Consider the following 18,148-nt stretch of genomic DNA (forward strand, 5'->3'; position numbering starts at 1 on the left):
TATTTAAATTATAATTTTAAGTTAGTATGTACATTTCGTTCTTCTATATTTTTTGATTAAATTGTATAATGTATTTCATTCATTTACACTTAATTTATAAGAATTGGAATGTATAAAAATTGAATTATGTTTATCTGTCTATTCATGTGAAAATTAATCAGTTATGTACCTACCTACTCGTCAGCTACATTTCTACCATTGCAACCGTACCTATGGTATTTAGATTTGCCAGTAATTTGGCGTTAGAGCTGGAAAATCGACGGCTGTAATGGGATACGACACAAATACCGTATCAATGCATTTCACATTTCTCATATGTTTATCATCTAAGAAGAAATTATGAACAAGCACTAAAACACCGCTAAGGTGAGTCTGAACATAGCGAAAGCCTTTGATCAAGTGTTCTGTGTGGCACAACTTGTGGGTCATCAGATTTTTGTGCTAAACGCTGGTGTCCCGCAAGGCTGCTTGCTATCCCCTACACTATTTCTTTTACATATCACATCGATGATAGGCTATAGGTAAATCAACAACTTTCATTGCTATGCAGACGACAGCACAGGCTATGCTTCATCCAACGGCGAAACCTACATGTCTGGGGTAGCGTCGACGAGAACCGGTACAAACTTGTATCTGCTGAAATCGAGGATATATTATACAAACTCTCAGAATAGGGCTGGCAAAAATTAAGTCCTGATCAGTCCAGACGACACGGGCATATGCATTCACCGCTTAAAGGTCTCCCTTTGGCCTATCCCCCCGATGCTAGCATTCCTCTAACTGCCGCAGCTTGTATTGGCATACCTGGCGTTCAGTTCCGTGCCCCTTTGGACGGGAAAGCAAAATTGATTTCTAAAGAGCATGATGCACCGAGTAAAGCGAGACAGTACTTCACTTTAAGGCATCGTCTGCAACTATTTATAGCGCAAATTCATTCTTACGTATAGTTTTGTTCTCACTGCTGAGCTGATGATTCCTAGTACTTCTACTACTCCTAGTAGCTTCTTCCATTTGACTGAATACAACAAAGAGCTGCTCGAATCATCCACAATCAATTCATCTCCGATCGGATTGATTTTTTGGTGTTGCGTAGAGATGTATCGTCTCTCTGTATCAGGGACCGCATGTTGACCTTTTTTTTCACAAGGAGTGCTCAGAGGTTTTGTTCAGTTCAAACACCAGCCGAATTCCACCACCGGACATTACGGCAAAATGCGATTTTCCATTCGCATCATGTTGACGTCTGTCAGTCTACAACAGTGTGTTCTACGTAAACGATCTTGATACCAGCTTTTTAAATTCTATTTTTTTTTAAATGTGACGACGAAAATAATGATCAAAATAAATAATGATAAATCAAAATTATTATTTAACTACACATTTTTAAATGCTTCGCTTACTAAAGTGGATTCGCTTTCGCTTCGCTTACTAAAAAAATTGGTTCTGTAACCGATTTTGATTGACAAGTCGTAAGCAGTCAGCCACGCGTGGAATTATCTCTATAGTATTTTGAATATTAAACTAGCTAACTACTAGCACTAACGCACACATTGACATCAAAATTGGTCCAAAATATTCTAAGTCTATAATTATGTAGAGGTGTGTACACCAGTGGAAGGCTCCTTTGCAGGATGCCGGCTAGATTATGGGTTCCACAACGGCGCCTATTTCTACCGTGAAGCAGTAATGTGGAAGCGTTACTGTGTTTCGGTCTGAAGGGCGCCGTAGCTAGTGAAATTGCTGGGCAAATGAGACTACATGCAACATCTTATGTCTCAAGCTGACGAGCGCTGTTGTAGTGCCCCTCAGAATTTTTGGGGTTTTCAACAATCCTGAGCGGCACTGAATTGTTTTGGACAGGGCGTATCAATTACCATCAGCTGGACGTCATGCTCGTCTCGTCCCTTATTTTCATTAAAAAAACTACGTAGTCATTAAGGAACCCTCGTTACGATGCAAACTCTACAACTTAACCGATCAGTAGGCATAAGAAGTTTATGTTTGTTCCTCATGTTAACATTATGATCGGCGCAGTTTCTAGAAAATTCGTCAATGTGCAAATATAAAGAAGATTATCAAGAATATATTGAGATGCAACAGTCATAGTTTATTTCTTTTAATTTTTCTCTTAATGATTAATGGTTATATTTATAGATATTTCACCTTCGCACGACACGCCACAAGTTAGGATATCATCCCCACCATCTGGATGTGTGGCGGTCCTCCACAGTGCGGTATTCAAGGAGCTTTCTTCCACGTACTACAAAGCTGTGGAATGAGCTTCCTTGCGGGGTGTTTCCGGGACGATACGACATGGGTACCTTCAAAAAAAGCGCGTACACCTTACTTAAAGGCCGGCAACGCTCTTGTGGTTCCTCTGGTGTTGCGGGAGATTGTGGGCGGCGGTGATCACTTAACAACAGGTGACCCGCACGCTCGTTTGTCCTCCTATTCCATAAAAAAAAAGATAACATAGGTGCTAAACCTATAACCAGATGTCGCAAATTTCACTTTCTACCCTTACATAAACAAATAAAAATTTGTCATTTGACTTACCTGAAGCATATCAAACGGTACTGTTAATTGCTCAGAACTGTTTGAGCAAATAGGAACTGTGTACATGCATGCACAACAATATGCATACAAGGTGACTGAGGAAGACTAACACTGTTCATTTTGGCATAGGCAAGACTAACGACCCATATAGCCTAGCGGTTAGTTACCCTATCCTCTAAGCTAGAGGTCCCGAATTCAAATCCCAGTAGGTGTAAACATTTATACTTATGATGAATGTGAATATTTGTTTTCTAGTCATGGATGTTTATGTATATCGTGTTATATATAATATCGTTATCTTGCCTAGTTTGGGGCAAGAAAATTTATGTGTGTCAATATAGTATCAAAAGCAAGGTAGATTTATTCACCAATACACTGTACAAGTAAAGTTACAAGATTACTTGGTGCCAATTTTTGTTTTGTATATAATTTCTAATGCTAATATGTCACTTTAACATACATATCGGTTTTCCCAGGTCATGTTTATGCTTTTATTTGTTAATCTTAAGCCTAGCTGTATGTTTTCCACAGAATTTGTACAAAGTACAGATTTATAAAATTTATTAATCTATGTACATCAATAAAAAAAAACAACTGAAAATTTGGTAAAACAGCTGATTTGACAATTCATGTATATTATACTCATTTTTGTTAAGAAAATAAGGGTCGAGACGAGCAAGACGTTCAGCTGATGGTAATTGATACGCCCTGCCCATAACAATGTAGTGCCGCTCGGCATTCTTGAAATATCCTTAAATTCTGAGCAGCATTACAACTGCGCTCGTCACCTTGAGATATAAGATGTCAAGTCTTATTTGCCCAGTAATTGCTATAGCTACGGCGCCCTAAGGATCGAAATATATGTCCACACTATAATGCTTACACATTACTGCTTCACGGCAGAAATAGGTGCCGTTGTGGCACCATAATGTAGCCGGAATCCTGTGCAAAGGAGTCTCCCACTGGTTTTGTTAGAAAGTTGGTTGCTAGGGGATGTTCATGCGCCAAACTTTCTTATTTTAAAATGATTATAATCTGAATTATAAAAGTGTCATCCCTTCCCCCCCATTCAACCCCAACAAATATGAGAGCGGTCCTAAATAAGATATTACCCCAAGAGGGTACCGGCCGGAGAATCCCTCCCCGAGCATTCGCGCTCGGGCTGCCCCTCGTATTCTGGGGAGGGCACAGTATCGCGCATTTCACAGGACAAACCTTAAAAAAAGCGCGTACACCTTCCTTAAAGGCCGGCAACGCTCTTGTGATTCCTCTGGCGTTGCAAGAGAATGTGGGCGGTGATCACTTAACACCAGGTGACCCGTACGCTCGTTCGTCCTCCAATGGAATACCATAAAAAAAATAAAAAAAAGTGTATCTTTAAACTCAAAACTTTTAAATAATGTGGTTATATTATTATAATAACGTATAAATGCTTATTGCGTGCTAACTGATCAAAGGTTCCCATGCAGTGTCCTCTGAGTGATAACAGATAACCTCTGCACGACAATATTTTGTATATTTTAATTCTGATAAGCAATATTAATGAGGTTGGCTGAGATTATTGAGTAGACATCTAGAATTTTAACTTTGATTTTTGTACTCAGTACATTGCACACCAAGAGGAGAATGCTGGCGATTCCGTCGAGGGTGTACTTTGTAGGCACGAGGCTAATCTAAGTGATGAAAGCTTGTGGTGGCGACGCGGACGTGGGGCGGGTCCTCCCCATCCTAAAATAGGTCTTTCAGTACGCGGTCGCCATTCCAGGACTTTACTGCCCCAACAACCATTTGTTCATCGAGCTATGTGCCCTGCCCGCGGCCACTTTAGTTTCTCAACCATCAGTCTATGTTGGTAACTTTGGTTCTCCTACGGATCTCCTTATTTCTGTTTCGATCTCGCAGGCATTATGCGAGCCTTTTATTAGCTGTTAATAAATAAAATAAAATAAAACATGAAGCAGACCTCCCGGTAACAGCCATCGCTTTGTAATAGGCCTTATAAATTCAATTATATTTTAAAATAATGTTTAAATCTATTCATTGACAAAATTTTGATATCGATATTGTATCTAATTATATTTCTAAGATAGTGCTTTCAAACCCCGCACTATGAAATCACTGTCAGTGCAATGTGTCAGTGACAATATTCGTGTCGATAATGATGCAGCGTGATCGTTAGAAAATGTATGAAACACTATCAGTCCCACAAGTTACGATTATCGCTCAATGTGAAAACGCCCATAAGCCACGCACCTCCCCTCTATCACGACAACCTGTCATGGTCATGTAACAATAATACGGAAGGTTAAAAAAAGTTATCGCCAGTTAAGAAATAGATAACCAAATAGATATTTTATTGCTTACCTTATCTCGTACAGGTCTCATTTAGTCATGAATCCGGATCTGCTACAAAAGGCGATAAGAGAAAAAAAATCAAATGAAGTTGCAACAGGGCGTAAAAACATCTAGAATTCAATTGTTGTAAAAGCCATGAAGTGTGGAATGCACGTTTTGACTGAGTTTGTAGATCTTAGGCAGATAGTACGCTGGACTGACAACATTTTAAATACCCACTTATATTGGGCAGCTAAAAGATTTAGCTAGTCCTCAAAATCGTTTAAAAGCAATTAAATTAAAAGCTATATAAAAAGCGTCAATGGCGCAAAAGCGCCGCCACCTAACAATGTGTTTTCGTTTTTCAAATTCATATTCACGTTTACTCGACGCTTTCGTGGTGGAGGAACACATAGTGAGTTAAGTTCAACATATCTTTAATAACCGGCTGCTGTTTTCCCTAACCGACAAAACTCAGAGACCTTCAAGAAATGAGCATACCCACCTTAAAGGCCGGAAATGCATCTCTTGGCACCTAATGTTGCGGATATCCATGCTCGATTGCCTACTCATCCCGTGAGCATCTTGCCCATTCACCACCTATTATAGAAAAAACACCTACGAATAAATTCAAAGGTTTTGAAGGAAGTTGACCAACACGCGTGTGAGTATGGTTCACCAAGGGTGAGTTAAAGATTTCCATCGCCATTCTTTTTGCACCCAGGGCAATCCCCTGGGTGGTAAGCAAGTAAGTGGTAACCATATTATAATATAGTATTGAATAAAAATAAGCTGTTATATTTGGTTATTTTACACTCATTCGAATAGCGCGAACAGTGCTTTATATTTAACTAGCTGACCCGGCAAACGTTGTTTTGCCATATAGGTAAATTGTATTGATCTTTTGCTTGCTAGTTGATAAGAGATGGCGCTAGTTGTATTCATTAGTAATAATCACACTTCTTTTATATTTTGTATAATTCACACTATTTTATAAATTATAGCCTATTTGTTATTCTGGTGTGTAAGCTATATTATTGTAAAGTTTCATCAAAATCTATTCAGTAGATTTTGCGTTAAAGAAGTTCAAACATACATCCAGACATACAAACTTTCACATTTATAATATTAGTATGATTAAAATACATATTTATAAGCCACATATTTTTGGCAGATCGTGATGATGTGATAAGCATTTATTGTCGTGACTTTCTAATAGAGTGTAATGTGCTTAATACTAATTCGTAGTACTGACTCCTTAAAATCCTGAAGATACCCTCACCACTGGATGTGAAACATTCCTCAACAGTGCAGCTTACAAGAAACTTTCTGCCACATACAACCAATGGAATGAATTCTCTTTTGTGTAGTGTTTCCAGGGCAATATGATAATATGGTTACCCTAAAGGAACTGCCTGAACCCCAAGGCTGGCTACTAGGATTCTTCTAGTGTTACAAGAGAGCTGGGTGTAGTACCCAAAGTACCACATACCATTTGTGTTATAACCAAGACCTATACAATGCCTTCTTTCTATTTCTCAACACCAATAACCCCAATATAGTGTCAAACAATGGTCCATATTAAAACAGTAACAATTTGAAATGATAATCTAAAGAAAAATGTCAATATCAATAATAAGTTTTAATTCTTCTCAAGTAAATCAATATTTAAGCCAACATTGTTTTGTTCAAACATTTTTCCAAACAATGAACTGTACAATTCACTTGTACTTTCATCAGTCCATTTCTTTGATTTCTCCGGTGCCATAAAACTAACCAACTTATTATGTACAACATATTTTATTTTTCTGCCTTTAGTTGCTTTTGTATCAACTTTTCTTTTCATTTTACTCCTCATTTGCTGTAACGCAATCCATTGTCGACTTAATTGTATGGGATCTGTTACATCTGCTGACTTACATTCAATTAACTCTCTGAGTAACTGATGATAAAAATCACTATCATCAAAAATCTCTGTAATATACTCATCATCATCTTTTCTACTCTGTATTACATTTAGTTCATCATCAATCGGTTCTTTGTGTTCTTCCAATTTTTTATAACCTATGATATCATAATCAGAACGCTTAAGTTGTGTTCTTTTTCTAAGTTTATTCATATCAGAGAGAATATATGAGATTTGCTGCAGGACAGTGTTTGTTGGAGCATTCTTGACACTCATAGCAGAAGCTACCCTGGTCTTTTCATTCCATTTTTGTATGGTAGAATCTCTGTAGGATTTGAATGCTTTATGACATGTGGAAATATCACTTTCATATTCATCAACCTTTTGTTTCTTTGATGATTGCTTTATTGGTGACCTTTCTTTTAGCTTTTCATCAGCATTATCTTCAGCATCAGTATCTGATGGGATTTCCTCATTATCAGTATCACTAGGTATTTCTTCATCACTCTCTTGTTGTACACTGCTTTCTTTAGTACCTCTTTTTTGATTTAGATTTATTGATTTGGTTTCTGGAAACTTCATAAACATAATATTCTGCAAAGTTAACATTCTGAAAATAAAATAATGTCATATTATATAGGGGATAGGTATAAAATTTCCTAGGTCACTTTATTGTGTAACAGCTGATGTCTGTTGTACTGAACTTTGAACAGTGATGGCAAAACTTGCAGTGAAACTACCTAACCGCTCAACTGATCTTCACTTCTATAACTCAGATGGTTTGACAAACTGTTTTAACTCTACAGCAATACAAAATGCCTTCACAGTTTTATGAGTCTAGGCTCACAGAGTTGTACTGCAAAGGCATAAACATCTTCCCAAGGGAGGGCAAAGACTTTATAAGTAAGAAGACTAAATACAAAAAAAACAGTATTTGAATTATTCAAGTATTTGTTTTTATTTATTGAGAAAAAGTAATGAGACATTAAAATGCCAAGTCATTTAGGATTCATGACTGAACTGAATCTTAAGATATTAAGTCTCATTAGCCCAGTAATTTCACTAGCTTTTCTAGCCTTCAAACTGTAACACAATAATGCAAAGATTTTTTTTTTATGTAAGTAAACGAGACGAGCAGGACATTCAGCTGTTGGTAATTGATATGCCCTGCCCATTATACTGCAGTACCGCACAAGACTATTGCTATATATTGCTATAAGGCACAAAAATGTGCTTCTGTAGTGCTCACCCACCTGACACAACTAATGAGAATTAATGAATATAATGACAAAAATTTACAGTAATAATTGAATGATGATAAATAAATCAAATAGTGTCCCTATGATATATATTTTCTTAAAATAATAACTAGAAAAATACTTCAATGCTTGCAGCAGAATCATAATACTGCTACAGTAGATTATCCATTTCATAAAACAATTATTGTGTAAAATTATCTGCACACTAAATACTAACCCCCTTATTCATAATGGTCCACAAACTTTAAACAGCTGCTTAGGAATGTTTTTCTCATTCTGACTTAGGTCAATAGAAGAAGACAGAGTGAGAATTAGCAATGCTTTAAGTTAAGTGAAGACTATTATGAATAAGGGGGTAACAGTATTATGGTATGGTATAGTTGGTAACATAAGGGTGATAATTTATTTTCTTGCTACTTCTGGTAATATGTTATGAACTTTTGTTAATATATAATTTCTTTTAGGAAAAAAATCATTTGGGATTTTAGATAAATTCATGATATTTGACAAGTAATGTGTGTATTGATTAAACTGCATGTTTTTCTACTGGGATAGTAGTATGTGTAGTTATTGCAGGGGTGTAGGAATATTTAATTAATAAATTCCAATGGAACAACAAAGTGCAATAACACATGCTGGTGGTCATGTACAATAAGGTAATCTATGCCGCAAGTATAAAGTAAGGGCAAGTATTTTTAGACTTTGATAACTTGCTCAAATAATAGAATTGATCGGAGATTTATACACAAATAAAATTTGAAACACAAAATTTTATGAACGATGCGGGATTCGAGATTTACAAGAGCGATATCTGGAGTCAATTTCCTAATATGCAAATATTCGGGTTGAGCAGGTTATCAACTGTAAAGTAGATCCTGTAGATGAAGCCACAACCTGAGAGTTGAACAAAGCAAACAGAATTTTGTAATGAAGCGGTACTCAAACACACCGGCACGGAATGCTGGAGGTCCTGGATTCAAATCTCGCATCGTTCATAAAATTTTGTGTTTCAAATTTTATTCGCATTTTAATCCTAGAAGTGAGGGTTTTCACGTTAAAATCATAACATATTGTTCAGAGATTTATAACTTGTAAGTAGGACATGGAACTCTCACTTTTATAGGCTCATTTAATTGTTATAAACAATGTAATAATAAAATTTAAGAATAACATACTTTTCCAAAACAGAAGAGACATTTGATATTGTATTGCTGCTCTCCTCAGAGAATTCAATATTTGTTCTCAACATGTCATATGTGTCCGGCAGAGGCATTTTATTTGCTGTATTCATGCATCTTTGCAAATGAATTCGCATCTCTAGAAGACCTTCCCATAGTAACAGTTGATTTCTTACACATATACCTTTTTTTGCCTCTTCAGACACATTTTGTTTTTTAACATGTTCAAATTCCTCTTTTACAGGTTCTTGTAGCTGGCTAATGTCAATACCTTCTTCTTCATTCTCAAATTCATCATCTATTTCATCATCATCTTCATCTGTGTCATCATCACTTTTATCAGACACATCACTCTCTTCCTGTTTATAATTTTTTTTAACCTTTGTTATGCTATAATCATCACTTACATCATCACTCACGGACAAATTATTATATATTTCATTATTTGCTGCTCCTACAGAATTAGTATCACCGTGATCCACTTCACTATCTGACTCTGAAACTTCTGATTCAATATCTCTTTTTGATACAACCTTTCCTTCATATTTTTTGTTAATATCACTGAGAAGATTAACGTTTTGCTTCCGAAAATCGCTAATTACTGCCTCATCCTCCCCAGATGAGCTAAAATCATCTCGTGAAACTGTGATAGGCTTAGTATTATATATTTGATCATCCTCTATATCAGCTCTCGGTTTTATGGTTAGAGCATCGGCGATTTTGTCTGATAAAATGAGTTTATTGGATTTTTTGTGTTTAAAAGCCATAATTGACTAAGATAACCTTTAAATTTTGATAACCGGTTGAAATACCTGGAACAATAATACACTAGTACTTAGTGTTTTACTTGGTAAAAGATTGTTTTATTGGATAAAGTAAATAAAAGTATTATAACTTATTGTACTGCGTACAGAGTATATAAATTACCTGATTAATGAACTTTGAATTTGTGGCCGTTTAATAAGTATTGTGTAATTAAATATTTATTATATTACTATAATTTATACTGAAGAGTAAATTTAACAATAAATAAATTCTCTGTTTCTCGATAACAGCACGTGTGAATGTTTATTTTTTTTTTATTTCACTCCATCTAGAATTCAAAATTGACATTGACTTTTTTTATTGTTATACCCTTATTACAGGACAGGCAAAGGCAGAGCCATGCAGCCGTTTTTAATATAATTTGTGTTGTGATGGAGGAGGGTAAGTAATAATAAGTCTAATTACCTACATACATAATTCAAACAAAACGTCAAACTATCCTCTCGGAGGCAACCTCATTATAGTATAATGTTCTGTGGAGACAACCGCGAGTGACACAACGCACTGTGCGACATGCACCATACGAAAACAAAAAGTTAAGGTCGGACCGCAGTAGAGCGACGCTGCACAGCGCGTCGCTTCACGTCGTTCGACAGTACCTATGACCTACCTTCCGCATTGAAACTGCAGTTAGCGGCAGCTTGTGCGTGTGAGCAACGTTACAAGATTAGCGATAATGACGGAAAATTTGGTCATTATTTATTTGTTGTGTGCATAAGAAGAACGAATTGTGGAAGAGAAAAAAATAATAAGAAATGGACTGCTCACATACCAAGGTCACGCTATCAAAGCAAATATCACTATTTGTTTCCTTGCCTTTTTAAGGACTCTGCACGATTTCACACTTACTTCAGAATGTCGAAGACAAAATTCTATAAACATAACAGTACGCTTACTGAGGAGCGCTACTTGCTGTATCGTACTGTACTTGATCGCTGCAGTGGGGTCGCGACGCTGCGCGTCAAAATATTATCTCAAAGGCAACTCTGCCGCGAGTGGTGCGACGCGCAGTAACGCACATTGCAGCACCGCTCTAGTGTGACATGCACCATACAAAATTATTGACATAATATTATGACGCTTTTTTCCGCGCTGTGCAGTGCAGCGCAGCACCGCTATAATGCATTCCGGTCTAGTTACTTATAGATTTTAAATATAAACCTATGCGTAACTTAATATTATACTAATTGAATCCTAATTTTAACAGTTCAATAAAAATTGGAATGTCGTTTATCGAAACGAGAACCCATCGAGCATTTGATTCTTCGAACCTACTTAAAATACAAAAAAAAAATAATTTACGAGTTTATGGTTAAATGAATATCATAATTTTTAATACAAAAATCTGCCTTTTGAAGATCGGAACATCAAAATTCAGAATAAATATTACGGAAGTATTTTACTTTTCCCAAAGTTAACAATAACAGCTACCATCAACTTCTTTTAATCAGTGTATAGGTGTATTTCAACTATATATAGAAGTACTCTGTGATACAATATTATCCTTTAAAACAAAGTACTCTGTGAACTGTTTAGTATGAATCGTGTAGTGATGTGACATAAGTTTGAAATAGTAGTAATTACAGTATGGCGATTGGCAACTTAGTTTAATCCAGCCTGGCGCAACTCTCTAATAAACTCGAATATGTATGGCCTTGCACTAAAAATAATGGTGGCAAACGCTGTCTCGCTCTAACATATATTCGACTCTTTCGTTTGTTTTGGTTTGAGTGTCATGTGACATGTCATTAATTCAAAATAAAAGTGACTGTCAACAATTTTTGTTACGAATTTTCGTTTTCTTTTACTTTAATCGTGTATTAATTATTTGTAGTATAAATGCGTAAGACTTTCTAAGCTATACCATGTAATAAAAATTTGTGTAAAATATGTGGTTTAAAATCTGGCTGGTCAGATAGGAGTAAGAGAATTTTCATGGCTAAATTCTATTTGGATAAAGAAAGGTAAGCACTTATGAACAAATAATAAGCTAATAAAGAATGCTAAAAGTGATAGAGTATTGATTAAATTCATCTAGAGTAAAATTATAATCTAACTGTAGTGTTTGACACTTTTTTATGAAGTGTCGATATTTTATTTTAAATTATGATTAAATTTATTTTTATCTAATTAATTTTTATGGTATCTATATTTTTTATTAATAAGTTTATTGATCTTAAAATAATTTATAAGTTTATTAACCTTTAAAATACTCTTTATTATATTATTTTGTGGTTATAATGTGAAAAAAAATATTTAAAGCCTAAAAATGTATTCTGTTATAATTTCAGATTCAGGACCCACGCCTACGACTTTATTGCAACATCTGAAATACGAATACCAAAGACTGTCTAAGCCGAAATTGCAACGTAAAACAAAACTATTAATATTATATTAATTATGTTAATTGTTTTTTTCTTTGAGATTACTAAAACGTATCCCTTAGTTTAAACTAGTAAGACTTTGCTAAGGTCCATATATAAATAATGACTAATTTTAAGGTTCTCTTTTGTTAATTTAAAATATCCGGACGACCGAGCCTTGCTCGGATTTTTAAGAATGTACAAAACTTGAACAAAAAAAAACTAATAGGACATCTGGATTCGAACCGGGGTCTTCTGCTTTCCGGATCACCCAATGTCCCATCTGAGCTATAATAGTCTTGTATATAGTGGCGAAATTTACCTTTGTATTCTAATGTTATTCATAGTCATTTAAACATGGATAAAACCATTTTTTTTAAATTGAAACCTAGCTAGATCGATTTATCACCCCCGAAATCCCCTGCATATTTAATTTTATGAAAATCGTTGGAGCCGTTTCCGAGATTCAGATTATATATATATATATATATATATACAAGAATTGCTCGTTTAAAGATATGGACCTAAGCAAAGTCTTACTAGTTCAAACTATATATACTACTATAGTATATATATATATACTTCTCGGAGATTTATTTGGATTTAAAATCGAGCGTCACGGTGTTGGTATCCACCATGTAAGTCGATCAGTGCGCACATCCGTCGCGGGCGCTAGCTTGAAGACGACTGCGACTTCTAAATTAGCGCTCTACTGATGGACAATAATAACTAACTTCAATCGTGTCACCGACATTAACGTACACAGTGACAACTTCAAACACACTTTGAAAGATGACGTTCGCCATCAGTTCAGCCCAATACACAGAGTAGAATATAATCACACAGGCCATATTACTTTTATATTCTAATTCTCTGACATACTATATCTCTCTAATAATATATATATATATATATAATAATATATATCAAGAGACGGGAGTGCTATACAAAATAATGAGAAATGTCGCTTCCGCTTGTATTGTATTGTATTAAATCTTGATACCAACATAATCAACTAATGACGTAATATCAGAGCTGCCAATAATAATAAAAAATGTAGGGCTGGAATCAATCCATAATTTTTATCGAATTATCTTAATTTTTTATTTATTATGATATATATTATTTATATATATATAATATATATTATTATTAGTTAATTATCGATAAAAATTATGGATTGATTCCAACCCTACATATTTATTATTATAGGCAGCTCTGATATTACGTCATTAGTTGATTATGTTGGTATCAAGATTTAATACAATACAATACAAGCGGAAGCGACATTTCTCATTATTTTGTATGGCACTCCCGTCTCCCGTAGTATATTGTCCTTGGTCATCACCATCAGCAGCAGTTTTATTTTTTCGATTTCAGCAAACTATGACAATCACGTAAATGTTACTACATAGTATTTTATTTCATGACCGATAAATTAATTACAGTTATTAGGTACCTTCTCAGTTTACGGTTTTCCACGGATATGCCAAAGCTAGAAGAGAATATGGTACTACATAAATGTAGAATTTGTTTACAGAGTGACCAAAACTATAGTAGCTTATTTGAAAGATTTGAGGGGGAGACTTATTTGTTATCTGATAAATTAATGAGTTTTACTAAAATTACAGTAAGTAACAGTTTACTAAAGTAAATTCAAACCGTAACAAGTTCAACTTAAAAAAATGTAACTCGAGTTACAACTTAGAGATTGTTTTATGCAATTATTTAATTATTATAAACAACATATTATTAAGCTTCTTTATCTACTGACGACCTTATGGTCTTATGACTAGAGCATTTATGACTATACAACAAGCATGTACTTTAAATATTCTTAATTTCTGAAAATTTGATGTTTTTTTTTAAGATACAGCCTGATGATGGTCTTCCTCATATGATTTGTTCAGCTTGTCTGAAATGGTTTGGTTATTGCCTTGAATTTATTAAATTATGTGAGCATTCTGACTCCAAGCTAAGATCTGTACAACATGAACATAATGATCTGAATATAAAAAACTATTTGACAGAAGAATCTAATACAACTCTTTGTGAAGATACCAAGAGAGATGATGGTGATAATAAGAGATTACCTAATAAAAATAAAAAGTCTGAGAAATATCAATGTTTTAGTTGTGGAAAAATATTGTCTTCAAGGTACCTAGTATGTAGAATTTATTATACAATAGTTTCTGTACACATTTATTGATTTTGTGGATGTATATTTTTATGCTATTTTTGTTTTAGATTCCGCCTTAAGACTCACTTAATAACTCATTCGGGTGAGCGGCCATATAAATGTGCTAATTGTGAAAAAAGTTTCTCACTAGCACAGACTCTAGATGTTCATATGAGGATTCATACGGTATTATCTTTTGCACTCATATATTACTTTGTCAGGTTGCCTATAGATTTTTTTTTTATGAAATAGGAGGACAAACGAGCGTACGGGTCACCTGTTGTTAAGTGATCACCGCCACCCATTTAACATTCATATCAGGATTTTTCTATTAACGAATAATGAACTGAGTGGAAGTCAACACAAGTATAATATATTTATAATAATATAATTATAATATGAAGCTTGACAAACACAAACATGAATTTGACAATTATATCATTTGTTTACCTAGAAGGTGTGTAGGCTAAAGGCTTACTACCTTCTTAACATTTTCTTCTTCTTCTTAACAGAGAATAATTACCTTTATTAATTATTTTTTAGTAAAATTGTTATAAGTATAAATTTGTGATATGTGCTATAATAATAGGCTAATAAAAAAAGGACTAGGCAAACAATGCAACTGAAATTAATGAAAAATCTATATTTGTATCATGCATATAATTTCTGAGCTATGTTAGAGTGTTAGCTATGTTAGAGAATGCTCATATGAACCTGATTTTATTGAGCGAAGCGAAGCTGAGCAGAGTTCCCACCGAGTGACTCCAATTGATTTCTGTGTAAAATTGGTTCTCGGCCATTTCTAGACTGATTTTAAAAAATTTTGAACTCATAGAAAGCTATCAAAATTTTCTAGGTTGTGGTCGACAGAATTTTCATTTTCGACTTCATTCAATTATAATTAAAAACAAACATGATTTACAAATTATTCTTAATTAGCGCGCGCTATTTATATTTATTTAAAAATTGAGCCACTTGATCAAATCTTGTTTGCTTAATTTTGTTTTGCTTTTGTACACAGACTTAGTTTAGCGGTAAACTAAGTCAAATAAACGCCGCAGTGAAGTGGTACGACAAGTAATCCTAGTATTATTTATTGCTTGAGTTGAATAATATTATTAATTATAGCCGGCCAATGAAAAAAAAAAATTGTGGAACCAATACTTTAGCTGATATATGACATTTAAGTTTTGATATTCTTCTAAATTTTGCCAAAAATATTTATAAGAAAAATGTATGAAATGTAGGAAACCTTCATTCCCTATTTTTTTACTGGCTGGCCCTTGATTTTAGGCTCAAACTTGATTGTTGTCTTAATGAAATGTTAATGGTCCTTTAAGCCAATAAAATATTTTAACCTGTGCAATGTCATAGTTATTATGAGTATATTCCTTACAAATAATTAAATAATTTTTGTAACAAAAATTTTAGGGTGAAAAGCCATTTTGTTGTTCCACATGTGGCAAAGAATTTACACAGGCTGCAGGACTCTCAGCGCATAAACGAAAACATACGGGAACATTGCCATATACTTGCAAACTTTGCCCAGAAAAGTTCAGAACTTCAGGACACCTGCAATATCATATTAGGTAATTAAACAATGAATCTAAAGGTGGAGATCGACTTGTAATATTTTGGTGTAGTGTGTTGAGTTTTTGTTATAGAAGCCAGACTGACTTGTAACATTAGGTTGTTATGTATCATTCGCGGCGTGAGTGTGACATTACAAGTCATTCAGTGCACGTTGCGAAAGTAAGTCTCAAGCGTAATCCGTATCGTTTTTCACACACGATTTTCAATAATTGAAATGCAGTGGGAAAACGAAAAAGCCCTTTTATTTACCAGCATTATTTTCATCTTTTTGAAATATCAATAACTTAGTAAAATAAAGGAAGCACATACAACCTCTACGTCTGACATTATAAGATACATTACAAGTCAATCTGTGTCGCCGAAGTCAGTCTTCACCTTAATATATTTGACAAATTCGAGTTACTCTAATGTACATTCTTAATTCTAGGAAACATACTGGTGAGAAGAATTTCGAATGTGATGTATGCCATCGCGCTTTTATCACATGTCATGATTTAAAACGACACAGCATTACACACACCGGAGCAAAACCATTTAGTTGTTCTATATGTGGATTGTGTCTTACCCGTTCCTGGAATCTTAAAAAACACCTTAAACTCGTACATTGTAATGAAAATAAAGAATTAAAATAAATGTTTCATTACTACTACTGTGTCCATCCATCCCTACTAACTGCTTCTACACATTTTAACCCACACTAATCTAATTGTCTGGGCATGACTTCCTGATATTTACTGCAATTTCGCTACTGTATGATTTATACTTATATGAATTCCTTTCATAGTGGGAGACAATCCAGAACAGTAATGAAAATAAAAATTATTGTTTAATTAGGATTTTTAGCTCATATGAGATCCTTATTAAAAATACTTATTGAAAAGTATTGAAAAAATAAACTGTAGCTTCATGTAAACTGTACATTTATAAATACATTAAAAAAAGAATTAAGATTATTGAAAACAATTCAAATTTCATAATTTTCATGAGTGTTTTTAATCAGGGGTAGGCTACGAGAGATCGAGATGGATTAACGGCAGTTTTCAATAACGTATCTATAGATACGTATAGCTATAGATGCGTATTTTTCACCAAGCTTAAAGGTTATTTAATATTTTAATGTAAACAATTATATTACAAATTCTGCAGCTTTACAAACATATACATCGCTTGAGGTATATATTATTCCACCCCATCTTGTGAGATTAAGAACTAATTTGTGGTATTCAAACTTACTATTCAGTTAAAAAGTAGATGTCACCCATGCATTTTAAATGGTGACATATAGATCTCAATACAAAACCTACCTAGCTATACATACCAACTATTTGCTATATATATACATTAGCTTGGTTATGATCTGGTAAACAAGACATTATGGCTCCATTTTCTTCTAAGTTATCTATAATATAGCCGTCACTTTCGTTCTCATTTGCGTGATGAGTCCGTGAAGAGGAGCAGTTGTAATAATATTATGCAATAGGGAAGAACACATCAAAATACTGACGTTTTCTAGTGGTTCGTATTGGTTAGCACACAGTTTCCTGATTTCAACGAGTTTTGCAACCTGATTTTTAGTTCCAATTAACACAACAATTTCCGAAAGATGCATTTTAGTTGTCTAGCATTAGGGTTATCATTATAACCACCATGCCTATGTATAGCCCCAAAAATAATTTCGCGCGGCGGCCATCTTGGATTTCAAAAATGATCCCAAATTCGTTCTCAGCACCCTCGAAAACCTCGGATACGATATCCATATTGTTGAAATCCTAATTTCGCGCGGCAGCCATCTTGGATTTCAAAATGATCCCAAAATTCGTTCTCTGCACCCTCGAGAACCTTGGATACGATATCCATTTTGTTGAAATCATACTAATGCGCGGCGACCATCTTCCGTTGCAAAAATGATCCAAAAATTTGTTCTCTGCACCTTCGAGAACCTTACATTACTCATT

The 18,148-nt window shown here is 34.4% G+C and overlaps 2 protein-coding genes across 3 annotated transcripts; one reads left to right on the plus strand and one right to left on the minus strand.

The window, feature by feature from the left end:
- Positions 1 to 6,513: 6,513 nt before the first annotated feature.
- LOC126972167 (protein AATF) lies at positions 6,514 to 10,300 on the minus strand. The gene is made up of 3 exons (XM_050818770.1): positions 10,161 to 10,300; positions 9,231 to 10,045; positions 6,514 to 7,406 (listed from the first exon to the last, which is right to left on the minus strand). Exons 2-3 carry the CDS (start codon positions 9,998 to 10,000, stop codon positions 6,533 to 6,535), a joined length of 1,644 nt encoding a protein of 547 aa, XP_050674727.1. The 5' UTR covers positions 10,001 to 10,045; positions 10,161 to 10,300; the 3' UTR covers positions 6,514 to 6,532.
- A 3,449-nt stretch (positions 10,301 to 13,749) lies between these two features.
- LOC126972187 (gastrula zinc finger protein XlCGF17.1-like) lies at positions 13,750 to 16,839 on the plus strand. 2 transcript variants are annotated; one of them, XR_007731064.1, is made up of 5 exons: positions 13,750 to 14,051; positions 14,292 to 14,585; positions 14,669 to 14,786; positions 16,032 to 16,189; positions 16,621 to 16,839. XR_007731064.1 is itself a non-coding variant. In XM_050818815.1 (5 exons), exons 1-5 carry the CDS (start codon positions 13,848 to 13,850, stop codon positions 16,823 to 16,825), a joined length of 972 nt encoding a protein of 323 aa, XP_050674772.1. In that variant the 5' UTR covers positions 13,750 to 13,847; the 3' UTR covers positions 16,826 to 16,839. The 2 variants fall into 2 exon arrangements, 1 of the variants encoding a protein (XP_050674772.1); XM_050818815.1 differs by having other exon boundaries at positions 14,292 to 14,578.
- The last annotated feature ends 1,309 nt before the right edge of the window (positions 16,840 to 18,148 follow it).

The sequence above is a fragment of the Leptidea sinapis genome, chromosome 25 (genome assembly GCF_905404315.1).
Source record: "Leptidea sinapis chromosome 25, ilLepSina1.1, whole genome shotgun sequence".
NCBI classification, from domain to species: Eukaryota; Metazoa; Arthropoda; class Insecta; order Lepidoptera; family Pieridae; genus Leptidea; species Leptidea sinapis.

Bases quoted from the DNA above. Each gene is read 5' to 3' on its own strand.
- LOC126972187 (XM_050818815.1), top strand. From the start codon at position 13,848: ATGACCGATAAATTAATTACAGTTATTAGGTACCTTCTCAGTTTACGG. The intron at 14,579-14,668 runs GTACCTAGTATG...TTTTTGTTTTAG, and splicing joins GGAAAAATATTGTCTTCAAG to ATTCCGCCTTAAGACTCACT. The intron at 16,190-16,620 runs GTAATTAAACAA...TCTTAATTCTAG, and splicing joins CACCTGCAATATCATATTAG to GAAACATACTGGTGAGAAGA.
- LOC126972167 (XM_050818770.1), bottom strand. From the start codon at position 10,000: ATGGCTTTTAAACACAAAAAATCCAATAAACTCATTTTATCAGACAAA. The intron at 7,407-9,230 runs GTATGTTATTCT...TTTTATTTTCAG, and splicing joins GTCTCTTCTGTTTTGGAAAA to AATGTTAACTTTGCAGAATA.